This window comes from Ceratotherium simum, chromosome 22 (assembly GCF_057802395.1).
Source record: "Ceratotherium simum simum isolate JZ-2026a chromosome 22, ASM5780239v1, whole genome shotgun sequence".
Taxonomy (NCBI): Eukaryota; Metazoa; Chordata; class Mammalia; order Perissodactyla; family Rhinocerotidae; genus Ceratotherium; species Ceratotherium simum.
In genome coordinates, this window is record NC_141921.1 from 46,028,577 (window position 1) to 46,048,048 (window position 19,472).

General features: G+C 36.6%; 1 protein-coding gene across 1 annotated transcript in view; it reads right to left on the minus strand.

The window, feature by feature from the left end:
* CAMTA1 (calmodulin binding transcription activator 1) overlaps positions 1–19,472 on the minus strand; it is an 868,791-nt gene that overhangs the window by 828,784 nt on the left and 20,535 nt on the right. Inside the window, exons 2-3 of the mRNA XM_087446886.1 lie at positions 11,540–11,609; positions 6,145–6,263 (exon numbers count right to left, since the gene is read on the minus strand). Coding sequence (XP_087303012.1) covers positions 6,145–6,263; positions 11,540–11,609 — 189 coding nt within the window. The remainder of the gene's footprint in view (positions 1–6,144; positions 6,264–11,539; positions 11,610–19,472) is intronic.

Consider the following 19,472-nt stretch of genomic DNA (forward strand, 5'->3'; position numbering starts at 1 on the left):
TCTCCTGCCCTGGATATAAAAATCAAGCCAAACCCTGGAGTTACGCACAGGTATAAAATTTCTACTTTTAATATATTTTCTTCATTATCCAGAGCCCACAGATTAATATTCATTAAGAATCAAATCTACTTCCCTAAGAAATGAGTGTTTGCTACTTTTAAAAAAAACCTTCACACAAAAATACATTAAGTTTATGTACAATACTTGAAAATGCAAATGAATAAAGAAGCCAGACAATTCTATAAAACAAAAGGATTAGAAATCACTAAATAAACAACGAAGTAGCAGAAAGAGAAATTAAGAATACCATCCCATTTACAATTGCAACAAAAAGAATAAAATACCTAGGAATAAACTTAACCAAAGAGGTGAAAGATCTGTACACAGAAAACTATAAAACATATAGTTTTATATGAAAGAAATTGAAGAAGACACAAAGAAATGGAAAGATATTCCGTGCTCTTGGATTGGAAGAATTAACATAGTTAAGATGTCCATACTTCCTAAAGCCATCTATAGATTCAATGCAATCCCTATCAAAGTTCCAACAACATTTTTCACAGAAATAGAACAAAGAATCCTAAAATTTATATGGAACAGCAAAAGACCCCGAATAGCTAAAGGAATCCTGAGAAAAAAGAACAAAGCTGGAGGTATCACACTCCCTGATTTCAAAATATACTACAAAGCTATAGTAACCAAAACAGCATGGTACTGGCACAAAAAAAGACACACAGATCAATGGAATAGAATCGAAAGCCCAGAAATAAACCCACACATCTATGGACAGCTAATATTTGACAAAGGAGCCAAGAACATACAATGGGGAAAAGAAAGTCTCTTCAACAAATTGTGTTGGGAAAACTGGATAGCCATATGCAAAAAAATGAAAGTAGACCCTTACCTTACACCATACACAAAAATTAACTCCGAATGGATTAAAGACTTGAATGTAAGACCTGAAACTGTGAAACTTCTAGAAGAAAACATAGGCAGTACACTCTTCGACATCGGTCTTAGCAACATCTTTTCAAACACCACGTCTGACTGGGCAAGAGAAACAATAGAAAAAATAAACAAATGGGACTACATCAAACTAAAAAGCTTCTGCACAGCAAAGGAAACCATCAACAAAACGAAAAGACAACCTAACAATTGGGAGAAGATATTTGCAAACCATACTTCTGATAAGGGCTTAATCTCCAAAATATATAAAGAGCTCATGCATCTCAACAACAAAAAAACTACCAACCCAATTAAAAAATGGGCAAAAGACCTGAACAGACATTTCTCCAAAGAAGATATACAGATGGCCAACAGACACATGAAAAGATGTTCAAAATCACTAACTATCAGGGAAATGCAAATCAAAACTACAATGAGATATCACCTCACGCCCGTCAGAATGGCTATAATTAACAAGACAGGAAACAACATGTGTTGGAGAGGATGTGGAGAGAAGGGAACTCTCATACACTGCTGGTGAGAGTGCAAACTGGTACAGCCACTATGGAAAACAGTATGGAGATTCCTCCAAAAATCAAGGATAGAACTACCATATGATCCAGCTATTCCACTGTTGGGTATTTATCCAAAGAACTTGAAAACACCAATTTGTAAAGGTACATGCACCCCTGTGTTCATTGCAGCGTTATTCACAATAGCCAAGACTTGGAAGCAACCTAAGTGCCCATCAAGGGACGAATGGATAAAGAAGCTGTGGTATATATACACAATGGAATACTACTCAGCCATAAGAAATGATGAAATCCAGCCATTTGTGACAACATGGATGGACATTGAGGGTATAACGCAAAGTGAAATAAGTCAGAGGGAGAAGGTCAAATACCGTATGATTTCCTTCATTAAGTAGTAGATAATAACAACAATAAACAAACACATAGGGACAGAGACTGGATTGGTGGTTACCAGAGGGGAAGGGGGGAGGGAGGAGGGTGAAAGGGATAATTCGGCACATGTGTGTGGTGATGGGTTGTAATTAGTATTTTGGTGGTGAACATGATGTAATCTATGCAGAAATAGAAGTACAATGATGTACACCTGAAATTTTTACAATGTCATAAACCAATGTTACTGCAATAAACAAAAAATTTTAATAAAGAAAGAAAGAAAGAAAGGATAAAAAAATAAAATAAAATAAAATCAGCCTCCAAGTTTGCAAAAAAAAAAAAAAAAGAGAAATCACTAAATAGCAGAAGATCTTCGGAAAGTCTATTTGAAATTGTTCTTTGGGACAGAACTGTAAGAGTATGGGCTCCAAAATAAGGCTGTGGGCTTGGGCTCCAAAGTTCAGTTTTCATTATTTAACATCTCCGTGGCTTAAGTTTCCTCATCTATAATACGAAGATAATCACATAACCTATGTCATACGACTAATTCAAGGAGTAAATGTGATTATTCGTGAAAAGGACTCAACAGCACCCAGAACACAGTAGATGGCCAATAAATGTGAGCTGCCATAATTACTGCTGTTATCATCATCATGTCCTTTATTGTCTTCAGAACCTGGGAAAGGGTGTTTGTGGATGAGAAGCATAATCTAAAATTGATTTGTTTTTAGATACAATATTTATTTTACAATTGCAAATAACATTCAAGAAGGGCAGGAGATTTTACCTATTCCAATGAGTTAGAAAAGGTTAAAAGAAGGTTAACTAGGCCCTAAGATCTCTCTTATCTTCTAATAGTCCTCCCTTTTTAGTGACTTCCAGCTTCACCAAATAGGCATATGAACCCACAATACTAATCCTATATTAACTCTTTTTAATCCAAAACTAAATTACAGAATGGATTTGCCGAGTACACTAATGTGGTTAATTAAGAGTTACGGGTCTTTGATTAGAAGTCTAGACAATGGACAACAGAATGAACATTCCTAAGAATTAATAAGCAACAAAGAAAAAATTAAGCTCCATCAGAGACAGGCCCTATCAAATGTGCTATCTTGACCAAATTATTTAACCACTCTTTACCAAAGCTCCCTCATCTGTAAAAGGAAATACTAGGCATCTTGTAATATTATTATAAGGCTTAAAAATAATTATATACAGTACCCAGTCACTATCAAAGAACAGGTACTCAATAAACGGCAGCATTTGAATGGGCACAATCTCACTCTCCCTCTCTCAACAAATATACACACAGAGTATACAAGATGGGTTTTCTCAAATAATCACAAATATTACAACACAGGTCTGAGTAAAAGAATTTCTCAAAAGCATGGAGGAGTCACCTTATACCCAGGAATTCAACTGCACACACCCGACAGAGAGAAAGAACATGGCAGACAGAGAAAGATGACAGTTGACATCTCCTACAGGGAACTCTGGCCGCCAGTCTACTTCATGAACATATGCTGTGCAGAGAGCGAGATGGAAAACACGAATCAGCCGTGCTCTCAACGGCTCTCGTTCCCACATGCCTCTCCCAGTCAGAGTGCCTTGTCCCCGTGAGTGGGATCTAAAGAAATGTAGTTTTTGTACAACACAGCTCCTAAATACAAGCCAACTACTTCATGTGGTCCTCCACCAAAACACAGCAATCTATTTCAACTCCAGAGTGAAAATGGGCCCTTAATAATGGTAGTATGACTAAACTTTACTCTACGAGGGATTCAAGATATTTCATGGGCAATTCTGACTTAAACGTGACTCTGCCTTACACAGGACCACAAACATCCATTGAGAGACAAGTCCACTAAAGTACGTTTCCTTCAGGTTTTAGTGTCAGCATGAAGGGTGGCAGGCTGAAGAACACGGGAAAATGCCAATACCCAGCTAGATCAAAGAAGTGCTTTAATAGGAGTACTGATTGTTTTGGTCCTATTATACAAGCCAGTTAAAAAAAAATGACAAGTTACCATCACCACATGATACTCTACAGAATTAACAATTCTGAGTATAAGTCTTCTGCTGTCACTCTAAGACTCCCCTATTCTTCCTAAAGCCAAAAATAAACAAGAGAAAAAGCCAGTGTCCTCTACACAGAAATATGGGCCAACCTTTAAATTCAGTTCTCCCATAAGAGTTTTTCAAAGTGTTGGGCTGACAGATTACTGAGAGAACAACCGATCACAAGGGAAAAGGGTGTGCGCCTTCCCCTGCCAGCTGAGCTACCCTCTGCTGCCTCCACTCACCCCAGAACACACATTCTTCTATGTCTTCAGCAGTGGTGAGAGCTTGCACAAAATAATCCACACTTCTCAGACCCCCAATTTTACATTTCACCAGTCAGAGAGTGGAATGCAGTTTCCTCTCTTTGGACTTGGACTTTAGCAACACTGTGACCTAAACCAGTGTATCCTACACATACTAGGGTGCTGGAGGAAAATGCAGCTTCTTATTTTCCTTTTAATCTCGTCCTCTATAAAAATTCTTTATTGGGTATTTTATAATGTATCTAAAATATTAGTAAAGTGGAACAGTAATAATTTAGACGTAAATAAATACGTGGAAGTTGAAGGGCTGTGCTCAAAAATTCTGAAAAAGTTTCGAAACCACGGATCTAACAAGTGTACCAACTAAATTTCTGACAGTTACCTCCAGTTTTATAAGACTCTTAAGACCACTGATTTTAATTCATTAAGCAATTGCTGTTTCAAATGTGATTCAAATCATAACTAAAATAAATTGCCAATTTCATACAAAGTATAATATTGAAAAAATACATATCTATTATGTGTTTTGTTACATTTATAAATAAACTGGAGCTAATGTATAATAATATGGTATCAAACTCATATTTCAGGGAATACTAAGAAACATACGAGTTTTTAAATAATTCATGACGTAGTCGTGACCAACTGAATGGCTCCCAAACCATACTATTTTGCTGATAGAGTAATGATCTGTGATTAAGACTAATTTTCAGCATATTTACTTTGTTTTCATGTCTAAAATGCTTGAACTAGTTAATAAATGACATTAAAACAACAGGCCTCTAAACCACCTAATAGTCATCAAAGCAAAAGTATTCTGTCTGAAGGGGAAATATAATTTATGAAAATAATCAAAATATACATACCTTAAAAGAAATTTAAAATCAGTTGAGACAAGGTAACAAAGCTATGAGGTTCTAGTTAGTATTTAAATAGGGAAACTGGATAAGAGTAAAGAGACTTTCATCCATATAACTTCTTACAACTCAAAGCAAAAGCATTCTAAGTCAAGAAGTTAGAGCAAAATAATCTTAAAAAACTAAGGGTAAATAGGCAGCACTATTTTCTTCTTGTGTTTTTTAACAAAACTGAGTGCCCAACACAGGATAAAGTGTTACATTTAACTTAACTTAGAAGTAAATGTTGAAACAGCAACACAAATTGATTTAGATCAACTTCGCAAAACCAATAACCCCAGCCATTTGAATTAAAGGAATGTAATTCCCAAATTGATGGACACATACCCAATTCTTATCACCACACTAAATGGGTACTACCCTAAATTGAAATATTCAGATTTCTAAATAAAAAAGATGACAAAGCAATCCACCCCTAATATTAAGACCCTCAGATTAAGATTTACCAAAACAGGAAACATCAAACAGAAAGATAATCTTTTATTCATCCTACTTCATTAATCTTCTTTCTAATCAGATGCCAAATATACAATCTACTATACAGCCTTCACTCTTAATAAAAATTCCTATCATTAAGGTAACCCAGTTAATTGTCCATGCAAATCTTCATCAGAGAGGACTAGGAGCCGTTGTGCTAATAAGAAGCCTGCCCTTCCCAATTCTACAGAAACTTCACGCTATCAAGACACTGTTCATTCTGTGGAACGCTGGGGCTGTATCTTTATTAATTCAGACAACATAAGAAGGAATGTTTAATTGAGATGCAGAGTTAACCACCAAATGCAAGAAAACACAAATATAGAAAGAAACTCATGCTACCTTAGTAAGACAGCGTGCACATTTTATATATTTCAACGTAAGCCAAGCGATCAGAGAGAGTTCAAGAAACATATTGGTATCTGTCAAATCCAGGTTAAATATTCTCTTCATTTACTACTTCCTAGTTCAATATTTTGAATTTAAAGCTAATATAAAGTAGTACTATACAAAATGACCTAACAAGTTTGCCCTTAAAAAAAATTATACCCCTAAAAATAGAAATTTATCTACCTCATTAGTGTTCCAACGGTGCCTCTCTTTGGGTAAACTTGAACATTTCGGCAGACATTCAAGCAGCTTTTTCGGTAAAAAGATTTTTACATGACTACTATTGCTGTTCCCATGATCATCTATAAAGAAGAAAACAATAAATTCAGAGAAAATAATAGAGAAAAATCTCCTTTTACGTATACTGGCAAGATCAGAAACAGCAGCTCAGTTTAGTCTCTGTGAGACCAAGAGCATCACTCCTCTGAGTTAACAATCCTCATTTACACACTTATCAGAGAGAAGGCAGCAGGAATCTGGTCAAGAGGCTCTAAAATAAGATCGAGCTATTGCTCCATGACAATCCAATGAACAGGGACTATCCTAGCAGCTGCCCATAACCAGAAAGTTACTTTTAAAGGTTCTTTTACCAGGGTTCCATGAAGTACAACAAAATCACAAAATAATTTTACCTCACAAAACTCAGAATTCTATCTTCTATTAACCAGCTGAAAAAGTTTTAAGGTTTTTAATGAAGGAGAATGATAATAAAATATGATTATTTTATTCATAAATTACTACTACTTCATCCTCTAGAATACAAATGAGGCTTATCCTTTGAAAAGCAAATTATAAATCTTATAAATATAAGGAATTTAAACCCACAGTTGGCTACCTAGGTAATACAGAGCCTGGCCTGTCTAGCCTAAATCTAACATACTATTTTAATTAACTTGATTTATATATACAGATCCATATAATTAATGTATTTCATCAAAATGTAACTCTTCTAAATTAGTGAGAGAAAAGTTCATTACTTTCAGACTAGATGGTATGTCTTAACTACCTGATAATCAGTCTCCATGATATTTTCTAGAACAGATCGTTTCCTTTATGTTTTGTTTCATTCAATTACTTATTTACATATGATTTCTTGTTTCACTGCCATAACAAAGTCCCTTTGCCTGGCTCAAAACTTCTTGCCAGTTTTGGCACATTTAGGTCAAAGCTTCAAATTACTCGCTCCAATTTTTTTTTTAATGCTAAAATGGAAGTCCCAATATCTGGGGTGTCGTGCATAAGCAGCTATTAAGGAGCAACACATAAAAATACTCAAGACTGAATTTGCTCCAGAAAGTCACAGTTGAAATAACTTATTCTGATATTAATAAGGTATAATAAAAACACTGAACTCCAAGTCAAGAGTCCAGGATTCTGGCCCAGTTCTGCTACTTTCTAATTGTGTGACCTTGGGTAAGTTACTTAATATTTTCAGTTTTCCCAAATCAAGGAGAATTAGATAATTTCTTATTCTCCTCCAGGCATAAATCTCCACAGAATTAACTGTCATTCAATAACTTAAAATGTCTTACAATTAAACAACCTTATACAGGCATATAGGTATTAGTTAATAATGTCAAAAATGAAATACAACAATATATTTTTTCCAATCATTTACTATAATTTTGTTTAGCATAGTCTATTTTTCGAACATGTGAAAAACATATGAGAATAAAAAATATTTGTTACAGTTATAATAAAATCCTCTCCAAACATTTTTCATCTGATTAACACACTTCTTATCAAGGAAAAGATCTTAACAGGAAAATATTGGGCATAGAAATAAAGTCTAAAAAAATTTACTACATGATATGGAAATATTTTATAGGGAAGACCTTAAGACAGTTTTAGCATACTAAATCTTTTTTGGTCCATGAACTACACAACCAATTGAATTATAATGCCCATCCTCTATTCCTATAAGCAGTATAAAAACTTGAAAAACTTAAAAACTGACTGTTTTAAGAATCCAAAATTTTTAATTTAATAGCAAAATAAAATTAAACTTTTAAAAATCTTGCTATGAAACCAAAAAAGAAAGTATTCAACTACAAGTTCATAGAAAGTTCTGTATTAATTACACATTATAAAATCTTTGTAATTTTATGTGCTTATGCATGCTCCCTGCACTTCATCCTCCCAAGGGAGGTACCATGGGCCATAAAACTTTAAAGCACAGAATCCCAAATCACATGAGCCTTTACCTCCCTTCTCTCTTCCCCTAAAGTGATTTTATTCTCATTTTTAAAAATCTCCCATGCTGTGGATGATTTTGAAAGTAGAGGTGAAAGAGGCGAAACATCTATACTCAATTCAAATATTCACCATTTACAGGGTGCCTTTTATGAAAACAATACTATGCTAGGTGTGCAATCAATGGGCTTACTCTGAATTGTATATGACTACTCATACCTCTGAGAAAACTTTATTTAAAGTATAATTTTGAACAATAATCAACAGAATATAAATTTCTGTTTGTGATTACCACCTGATATTAATTATCTGTCCTTTTAGCCTCCTTGAGGAATCCAGCTGTCATGTGGCATATAAAGTATATATATGTATGTATGTATGTATGTGTATGTATACTCCTATATACGTGTGTGTGTGTTTGTGCGTGTTTAGAGAGAAAGTACTCTTCTCAACAGCACAACTAACTGCTATAGAAAAGGCTTCCGTCTTCCACTGACACCAAATTAGGCAGCAGTGCATCGGCCCAAAGTCTTTTTTAAAGAGGAAAAGGAGAATGGCTGTGTAAGCAGTGTCTCAATCAAGTTTCTAAATATAGCACTTTATGGGGATGTGCAGCCATGAGTTCAAAAGGAATAGGAGTATGACAGGCCAATGGGTTCCCCTTAATCAGTTTTTAAACTACGCTATTTCCAGAATTTTAGGTTCATGCTGAATATAAATCGGATGTTTTTAAAAAACATTAACAATGGGTAAATTTTCCCACTGTGTATTATGAAGATGGCAATTTTAATACTGGGAAAAGCATATCAGGAACTCAAACAGGCAAAATGTTAAAACTCCTATATTCAAATTTCAGTTTTTCCAGTAAAAGTGTGATAAAGAGTAACTTTGTTTTCACCTTGGAAAAGAATTGCTCACGTGGCTACACTGTATAAAATTGTGTTCTTTTAATTAAAAGCTGCTTTTTAACGTTTTTTGGAATAACTATAAATGATATAATAATTAGATAAATACACATGCCAGTTTTTAAATCCTTGTCTCAGTACAAGGATTATAACAGTATCTTGAGTTAACAGTGAAAATAAGGTATACACTGGTTTCAACTGCATCTCAGTATTTAATCAAATAGTTAAACTTTGACACTGCAAAATGGAAGTGTCAACCAAACACACTAAAACATTTCATTATCATTATCTAGCAAAATATGCGTGTATGATATATGACTTTACAAAATAATTTTCTAACGTACTTCACAATAAAAATAACTAGTGAAGCTCCTGAAATTGACAGATGATATGCTTGGCTGACAGCTATAATTCTAGAGAATGAACCATCCTTTCCAGTCAACTTTCAAATATTTTCCAAATAATAATTTTAGAGGCACAGTATAATTTAACTAAAACTTTCTAAAATGTATAAAAATGCTCATTCACTTAACTAATTAGGCAAAACATAGAACTCTTGTTTTCATGCTTTATTTCTAAAACAACTGAGATTCACATTACCAAATCCATTATTTAAATCCAAAGAAATGTATTTGACCTCTTCCTTGGAATACACTGTTGACTTCTGCAAGGTAAATTATAACTATGTAACTCTAACCTAGAACTGATACATCCATTTTATTTTGATTCATAATTAATAAAAATTAAATAATTTTTGGTTCTGTGAATTAATTACAAACACTGTTATTCAATCAACTTGATTATGATTAATCGCTCGACCTCTAAACCAACTGTTCAAAATAAGTTGGTATAACAGTATATCAAATTGTTAAATCTTACTGGGAATACATTTGATCAACAACTTGGAGTGGTAAAATTAAAAGGAAGCTCTACAATTTTCTGTTTAGCTCTAATTTTTATGTGCTTAGATTTAATTAGTAGGATAGGAACTGTTTCCAGAAAACATAAGCACATATTGTTATATTGAAGTCAGCACAGGGCTCACAGCAACAAATATTGCCACTACTAACCTAAGACCTTCAAACTACTATTCATCCAAAATAAATATTAATTAAGCACCAACTATGCGCCAAGCATTGGTAGGATTTCTTTTTAGTCTTTTCTAAAGAAATTCTCCAAAATGAATTAGGCTCAGTTGTAATTATCCAAAAGATTTTTTTAAGGTTAAAAAATAAAAATAATGTTTTTTTTAATAGCAAAAGATAATTACTTTTGTAATTTAACAATTCCTTTCCTCTTCTTAAGAGTGTGTGATCATCAAATCTCACCCTTTCTATTTCCACGTGGCCCAGATTTACCCTCTCCCTGCCAATCATATTACCAAATCTCTGGTCCAGGCTTAGGTCAACTCATAACTCAGGTTCAATAAACTTCTCACTATTTACCTGCATGTACATTTTCAATCTAAAAATATGTGGGTGGGGCAGATAAAGTGGGAGCACAGAAACCCTGCAATCAATTGCTTCAATTTGGGTTTGGGGGCATCCTCTCCTGCTTCACTCCATTCAATTTCTTTTTTTTTTTTTTTTTTTGTGAGGAAGATCAGCCCTGAGCTAACATCCATGCTAATCCTCCTCTTTTTGCTGAGGAAGACCGGCTCTGAGCTAACATCTATTGCCAATCCTCCTCCTTTTTTTTTTTTTCCTCCAAAGCCCCAGTGGATAGTTGTATGTCGTAGTTGCACATCCTTCTAGTTGCTGTATGTGGGACGCGGCCTCAGCATGGCTGGAGAAGCGGCGCGTCGGTGTGCACCCGGGGTCCGAACCCGGGCCGCCAGTAGCGGAGCGCGCACACTTAACCGCTAAGCCACGGGGCCGGCCCTCAATTTCAATTTTACCTACATGTGATCAAGTAAATTTATTTTCTACTATTTACTAGAGAGTAAACATTTGCAGGACTCTGTATCAGGCATCCAGAAAGGATTTTACGTTGCGCTCTCTCATTTAATCCTTACAACTACCCATCAGGGCATAATTACCCCCATTTTACAGATGAAGAACCTGAGGTTCAGATTAATTTGCCCAAGAGCCACAGCTAGTAAGTGGCTCAAATGGGATTCAAACATGCCCTGTGGTTTTTCTCACAATACCACACAGCTCCTACTCCACGTCACCTGGAACTAGACACTGGAATTATAGAATTGTTGTATTAGTAGCTAACATTTGCAGACAGCTTTGAATTTTCCATGTGATTAAACCCTTTGCCTTTTTTAATCCTCACAGAAACTTTACGAGAGGAATATTATTTTGCTATCCCCAGAAGGATTAAGTAACTCATCTAAGATCACACAGCAAGTTAAAGGCAGAACCCAGGTCTTCTAAGTCCTGGTCACAGGCTATTTCCCCTGCACTACGGTGACGGAATTACTCTCACTGCCAAGCCCACCCCTTTCTGTAAGTCAAAAGCTTTTCGAGTCCTACCTTCTATAGGTGGCACGGTGTTGAGAACACAGTAGGTGCTAGTTCCGCAGAATACACTTTGGGAAACGCTCTAAGGAAACAGAAAATAAAATGTAAAACTAATCTTTGAAAAAGATATATACTGGCTCTTCTGTGATATTCCTGCCAAAGATGCAAAACCTGAATCTAATCATGAGGAAACATCACACAAATCCAAATTGAGGAACATTCCACAAAATGACTGGCCTGCAATCTTCAAGGGTGTCAAGGTCATGAAGGTCAAAAAGGACCGAGAACTGTTCTGTATTAAAGGAGACTGAAGAGACAACCGATGCAACCCAAAGTTCTGGCTAGACCTTTTTTACAAAGGTTACCACTGGGCCAACTGGCACAGCTGGAAAACCATCTGAGGATTGGATGGTAGAAAAGTCTCTCCGTGTTAACTTCCTTAGTTTGATTACTTTATTGTGGTCATGGAGGAGAATACTCTCGTTTGCAGGAAATACATGAAGTTTCATTTGAGGGTGATGAAACACATTGGCAACTTATTCCCACACAGTTCAGGGAGGAAAGTTCTTTGCACTCACACCTGCGATTTTTCTGTAGGCTTAAATGTGCCTCAAAATTTAAAATACTTGTGTGTGAAAAAAGATATATGCTGGTGAACATGTATTAGTGGTATAATTTTTTTAAATTAGGGAGCGTATGTGCTATACATATAGTAAATTTTTAGTAAGAAGAACCAATGCCATATTCATTTTGCAGTTCAGTCAATGCTCAATGACATTATTAACCACTTCCCAACAGTAAGCCCAACACCCAACTCATTCAAAATAATCTACTGAGTTCCAACTAACAGCATGGCAGGTGTAATAAGTCAGGAAGAAGTTGGAAGATCAGTTCTCTGCTCTCAGGCTGCTTCATGTAGATAAAATTAAAGTTTTCCTATAAAACCTATAAAGTTACCAATGGTAACTTTAAAAAAAAAGGAAAAATAAAACTTTTTTGAGTCTTGCCAGCCAATTACTTTCGGTCCTAAGAATATCCTTTTCGTTAGGTTGCAGTATTAAATAAATTTTTAGATTATTCATCTTGCATTATAAACCACATATTGATATATTCAGAAAACCAAGAATAGTTTACAAGTTCAACAACCACTCGCAACATTTTATATTTAAACATAAAAAGCTCAGTTCTCCCACTAGCTGTCATTAGAAAAGTAATTTAACCTCTCCCTATTACCTTATCAAAAAGAGTAGAGATGATACCTCTCTATCCTACCTCCTAGGGTTGTTAGGAGAATTAGATGGGATATTGCATACAAAGTGCTTTAAATACAAAAGTATCACACAAATACAAAATGCTATTGTCATTATGGTTAATAAGGATAATCTCTAACAATGTTAACATTTTCTAAGAGCAAACAGGATTGCCTGAATTTTCTGTGCCAAAAAGCGTTGAAATCTGACTAAACTTGACTTCCATCAATTTTTAATTCTCCTCTCCCTTATATCCGTGATAAGTGCTTCACCAAAGAATAAGTCTTTCTCCACAATGTGACTCCTAGCTACCAGGATAAACATCAGCTCCTTAATTATTTTCTGCTTCTGTAAAGTTCTTATTCCAAGACTTTTTACTGTCCTTCTTCTATTTGATTTAATCCATAGTGATAACTATTGATTAGCAACCTGTGGTAACATCTGGACCCAAGGATTCTCCCTATAAACTATGGACTAACTTCAGAATTCATATATCCTTTGGAAAATTCAACAGTAGTTTCTCCCCAGGACTATGAGCATGGAATTATAGTATATTATGAAAAGTGGTTGAGGTTAAGTCAGTAGTACTCTTACTTCATGAAACATCTACATGAGTCACCAGCAACAGCCTTCTAACCACATTAATGCAACATCTCATCTTAATGGAGTTTCTGAATTCAAACTTGAAATTTTATGATGTTAAAACGAAAGTCTTACACTCAAGGCCTAACATTTTCTGGCTTCCTATTTAAAAAAACAGATAGCTTTTTTTTTTTTTTTAAAGATTTTATTTATTTATTTTTCCCCCAAAGCCCCAGTACATAGTTGTGTGTCATAGCTGCACATCCTTCTAGTTGCTGTATGTGGGATGCGGCCTCAGCATGGCTGGAGGAGTGGTGTCTCGGTACGCACCCGGGATCCGAACCCGGGCCGCCGGCAGCGGAGAGCACGCACTTAACCGCTAAGCCACGGGGCCGGCCCTGAACAGATAGCTTAAGCTTACCTCTTATCAAGACATCATAACAACAGTCTTAACATCAAAAGTTTTAAAAATCACTAATGTACAGTGGGACACACTAATGAACGGCTTCATAAAAAAAGACTTCTACACCTGACTTCAAAGTTTGATGATAGGTAAATTAGTGGTAAAATATACCAAATAACAAATTCTAAGAATTAAACACTAAAAATAACATATGTAACAGAAATATCATGATCAACCAACCATGTTTTCTCTATAGTACTGGTATAACAAAGTCTTAATAGTTCATTTAACCGGGAAAGAAACTCACCCACATAAGTTGAGAGTGAAATCAATGTCATTCTATCCTCAAAAACACCAGGTTCTCAAAACAAATAAGCCAAAACCCAAGAAAACTCACGTAAGAAATGGCTAACCTATCAAATACCCAAGTGCCAGACTCTGAGCTAGGTTCTTTCACGGGACCCTTTGAGATCTACTGCTAAAAGTCTGTTTACAATACTGAGCCAGAGGGGCTCTGCAGCAGAGGGAGGAGCCCAGTCTGAGGGTCTGGAGAGCCGGAGTCCTGTAGTCCAGCTCCACCACCTCCTGCTGAGAAGTCTGGTGCAAATAGCTGAACTCTCTGTCCACAGGACAACACGCAAAGTGGGGAAAGCACAAGCTATAAAATCAGGCAGATCTGGGTTCAAGTCCTCCCTCCACAGCAAGTCTTCATGCTGCCCTCCCTAGCTGACTCTTAAGTCTGACTCCGACTTCTCGTCCGCTGACCGAGTTAGGCAGTCCTACTGGTGCCATCTGAGTAGGCTGTGTTTCCTTCTCATAGAATGCATTCCTCTTTATCATAATTCCTTCCATTTGTTCTAAAAATATTAAAGGAGCACCTAACATGTGCCAGACACTGTCCTAGGAGCTGCAATCCAGCAGTTGATCATACCCTTGTGGGGCACATGCCAGTGGGGGAGGCAGGTGGTAAGTGGGATAAATGCTGAGAAGGAAATAAAACGGGTGGTGTGCTATGGTGAAAACTCAGGTAGGGAAAGCATTGTCTCTGAATGTATATTTGTGTGTGTAGTGAAGGGACTACTTGATTGGAGCTTCAAGAAACCTGGATTCTCTCATTAACCAGATGAGTGGCTCTCAGCTTGGCTGCACATTAGTCAACTAGGAAGATTTTTAAAATTCTGATGCCCAGGCTGCAATCCTGACCAGTTAAGTCAGAATGTATGGGGATGGGACCCACGCATCAGTATTTTTTAAAGGTTCCCCAGTAATCTCAAGAGGTACCCAAGGATGGGAACCACTGAAATAAACACTTATGTGATTCTGGGCAACTCTCTGACTTTCCCAATTTTCTCAAGAGTAAAATGGGAGGCTGACCTTGAGTTGTACATCTCCACCTTTAATGTGCACGCAGGCCATCTGAGGATCTTGTTAAAATGCAGGTTCTGATTCCCAGGTCTCTGTGGGGACTGAGACTGTGCCTCAAAGAAGCCCCCAGGTGATGCCCAGGCCATGATTCAGGGCCACACCTTGAGTATCGGGAACTGGACAATCTACAGCTCAGGAATTAGATCTAAAAAAGATCCTTCTAGTTCCAACGTTCCTACTGCATAATTCCATGAATTCCTAATAGACTAAAAAAGTATTTCTGTCTGTTAATACAAACTATAATAAAAAACTATACCAGACTATCCAAGCAAGATAATTAAAAGAAACTATAAGGATGGTTACTCAATTAAGTATAGTGCCCAGCATCTGCTAGAAGTGCCCAAGAGGGGAGATACAGAAACTCTATAAAATATATTCCCTGCCTTCAAAAAGTACACTATCTAGTTGCAGACAACAGTAAAAAACTGTAATGAAGAAATAATAACATGATTTATTAAGGCTAAAATGAGGGGTAGATGGTAACAGTCCAGAAACTCAGTAACTATCTGTGTACCAAGCACAAACTCTTTGGAGGCACGGACTATGTTCTGTTCATTTTTGTACCCCTTCAGAGAACCTAGGTCTGGGTGTTACAAACAGCCACCTTCACTGTATATCTATATAGTCTTTCGATGATGGAATAAGTGAAACAACATGCTATACAATAAGAAGTGATTACAGGCTTTTGAACAGACAAGCAGCATGATGAAAACTGTATTTACAGTTCTTTAAGTCTTCAGAGAGTCCCTTTAAAGCTAACTGAGGATCCACATAGCTTATTAAATCAAAGATAGAGGCCACATTGAACACAATAAACCACTTGTATCAATTAGAAGTGATACATTAAAAAAATTCTGTCACATTTTATCATGACAAATTGATTCTTGAAATTCACCAGGCATTACATATAACATGACACATAAATAATCAAAATTAAAGCAGAGTGCAAAATTCGCAGCACCTTTACTAAACTCACCAGTTTTGCCTAGCATTCTAGACATCATGCCTAGATCAGTTAGAACAAACTGTATCATGGCTCAAATACCATAAACATTTACTTCTTGCTCGTGTAAAGTCCAGAAGAGGTGTTCCTGATCAGTAGAGAGCTCTCCTCCAAGCAGTGGCTCTGGCACCTGTGCTCCGTCCATCTTGTGGCAGGAGTCTTCCTAGGTCACTGGGCTCTTCTGCATCAGCCAGCAGAGAGGGAAAGGGCACAGATAACCATGCCAGAGGGTTTTACAGGCCAGGCCTGGAAGTGGCACACTTCTCTGCTTCACTCCATTGGCTAGAATTTGTCCACAAAGCCATACCTAATTGCAAGGGAGGCTGGGAAATGCAGTCTGGCCACGTGCCCAGGAAGAGGAGATGGATTTCGTGATCAGCTAGCAATCTGTGCCACAATGCCATTTGTAATTTTTTTTTTTTTTTTTTTTTTTAACTACAGAAGAACCATTCCTTTCAGAAATGTCTTCCGTTAACCTACAACTCCACATTTCACCCCTAAGGCCATTCAACATCTAAAACCAATCTGGTAGTTTTTCTTCACCAATAAATATTTTTCTAAGATACTCAAAATAAGACTTAACAAGGGCATTCTCAAAGGGATGCCTGGCTTTTCGCCCCAGTATCTCTGGTACTTAATACTTAATATCTGGCACATAATAAAAGCTCAAATATTTGTTAAATTCATAGATGAAGGATATTCCCAAAAGTTCATGGAAAGGAAAAAGAGTGGTCCCATCTCTTCCCTGGTGATGGTGGGACTTACTGAAGGCCATCAGTCTTTTTAAGAACTTCTCTTCTCTCCTAAGGCCGCCCTGAGTTGCCACCCATCCTCTGGTCCCTGAACAATCAAGCAAGAGGACAAAAGCTACTTGAGACCCACTTAGAAGAATTGAGGGGTAAAAATACTCCCTGGTGCTCAAGGACACCAACAGAGCCAATACTAACATGTCTGGCTTAGAGCACAAGCCTGCTAAACAAAAAGAAGCCCAGGCTCTGTCAAAGGCCCTGCTCTGGAGACACTCCACAAAATCGGGCTAACGAACTCTGAGATTGGAAAACCAACATGTACCCCTAAACACAAATAACTCTTCCTTTTTTTGAACCACAAAAGGTTAGTGGGGAATAAAATTAGGTGGTACAATACAAAAATATTTTGCGCTCACATATTACCTCTTTTCAAGAAGTTTAAAATATACTGTAAGTGCTACTATAATAACCCTCACAACACTCCTATGGGACAGAGACAAAATTAAAGTATGTACTCAAGTTAAAAGGAAAACCATCTGATAGGTGGCTGACTTTCTAGTACTGGGGCAGGCTCAATAAAAAAGTGAAGCAGTAACCTCTAAGGTAATTGGGGCACAGACCATTTTAGGCTCTCAAATTGAGTTCAACACCTAGAATTTAGTTCAAAAGCAAACAAGTAGCTAAAACAGACCACAAAAACAGCTGAAGGTCTAAGAAGCTTACACAGGAACTAATACTACAATATATCAAGTCTGATTTATGACCTGAGAAATCACATTAATTGATTCACTATCACCAGAGATTCATGTAAAGCGTATTTAAAGTTATTTCAGAACGGAAAAAAAAATTGTTCTTTCTAGATATGAATCACAGTATCATTAGAATTTTCATAAATTTAATTTTGCTAGGAAGCTGGTATAGTCAATATTATGAAAATACTCAAAGAGCACTTATTAAAGGTCCACATTTGTACAAATACATTCCAGTAGAATATATTCAGAAAAAACTATATAAAATTTAAAATTATATTGTTTTAGAGGCACTTATTACTTGTACTAATGACATTAATTTCTTTAACTCTTCAAAGAGCACTATAAAATAGCAACAAAATCAACCCAATTAACTAGGCATTCTACGTGATATTATGTAAATATAACAAGCATTTGCATATATAAAATCTTATTTTGGTCCCAACAGGTAGCAGAGCAGACCTTATGCCTATTCTGGAAAAGGAGACACCACCGCACAGACACTTGCCAAGGACCCCAAGCAAGGAAGGAGAACTAGACCAGGAGCAGCTCTTCCTACACTACTCCTATGCTATTTCCACAAGAACACAGGCTCTCTCCCTAATAATGCACTAGTGCTCTCCACAAAGAAACAATGCAAAAGTTTGGGCAGAAAAAGTACACAAGTTGCTCTGACAGAAAAGCTAAAAGCAAATGTAGACACTGAGGAATAAATATCAAAGAATATCTAGTCATCTAAGCTGAGAGGTCAAAATCCTAGAGGAAAGGCTAGCAATAGAACAGAATGCTACTACATACGCTTAGATGTTGATCTGGTGGAAATAAGATTTTCTGTGCTTGTCAAACATTTTTTAGTCCATGAACCACAGACCACCCATCACCTATCACTAATTGCTACTGCCCAAAAAACTAAAACCTCACCAAAACTAAAGGAGAGAATGACGCTGTTTCTCATAGCAGAGCAATCAGGCGTATGCCAAGAAAATGGCAGCCACACTCCTCTGAATGGAACTCAGCTATGTGGGAACCTCACCTAATCTGAGCACAGACAGAACTAGGAAGGAAGCCAAGACCCATTCTGAGGCCAAAAGAGATTTTTACAAAGTCCACGCACCACAAGAGTTCACATACTTCACTGTGAGAAGGGCTCTTGGATCCGAATTCCTAGCTTGATTACTATTAAACTACTCACAGTTCTAATAAGCTTAATTATCAGTTGCCAAGCCCACAGAAGATCAGAAGCAACAAATCAGAGGAAAGGATAGCTAGAAATGGACAGGCAGAAGCAAAAGACAGACAAGGGACAGCAAGGACAGATTTTTTTAAGACAATAAAAACTGAATACAAGGACTTGAAAGGTGCAGCAGCTTGAGGTCATTTATCATAAAAGCAAACACTCTACTCAAAAGGCCCTAAAAATATCACAGTATTAAATAAAGCCCGGTTCAATAAATTAGGTACAACATAATAAAGCCAAGTTAACACGGAAAATGTATGTTAAAGTCCATGTGTTCTACTGAACATAGGGAAAAAAGTAGTACAATTCTGTCTGCATATCATTTTACATTCTATAAAATACTTCCATATGAATTACCTTATTTGATCCTCAACAATATCATAAGGCAAGCAGGACAGATACTTCCACTGGCCAGGAATTTGCTGGTAAATAATTCAATTTTAGCAAGACAGAAGGGTTTATCAATGGCAATTATAATAGTCTGTTAATCCATCTAACAGGAGAGCACACTTCGAGAGGCACCTACCTTCCTTGTTTAGGGAATAGA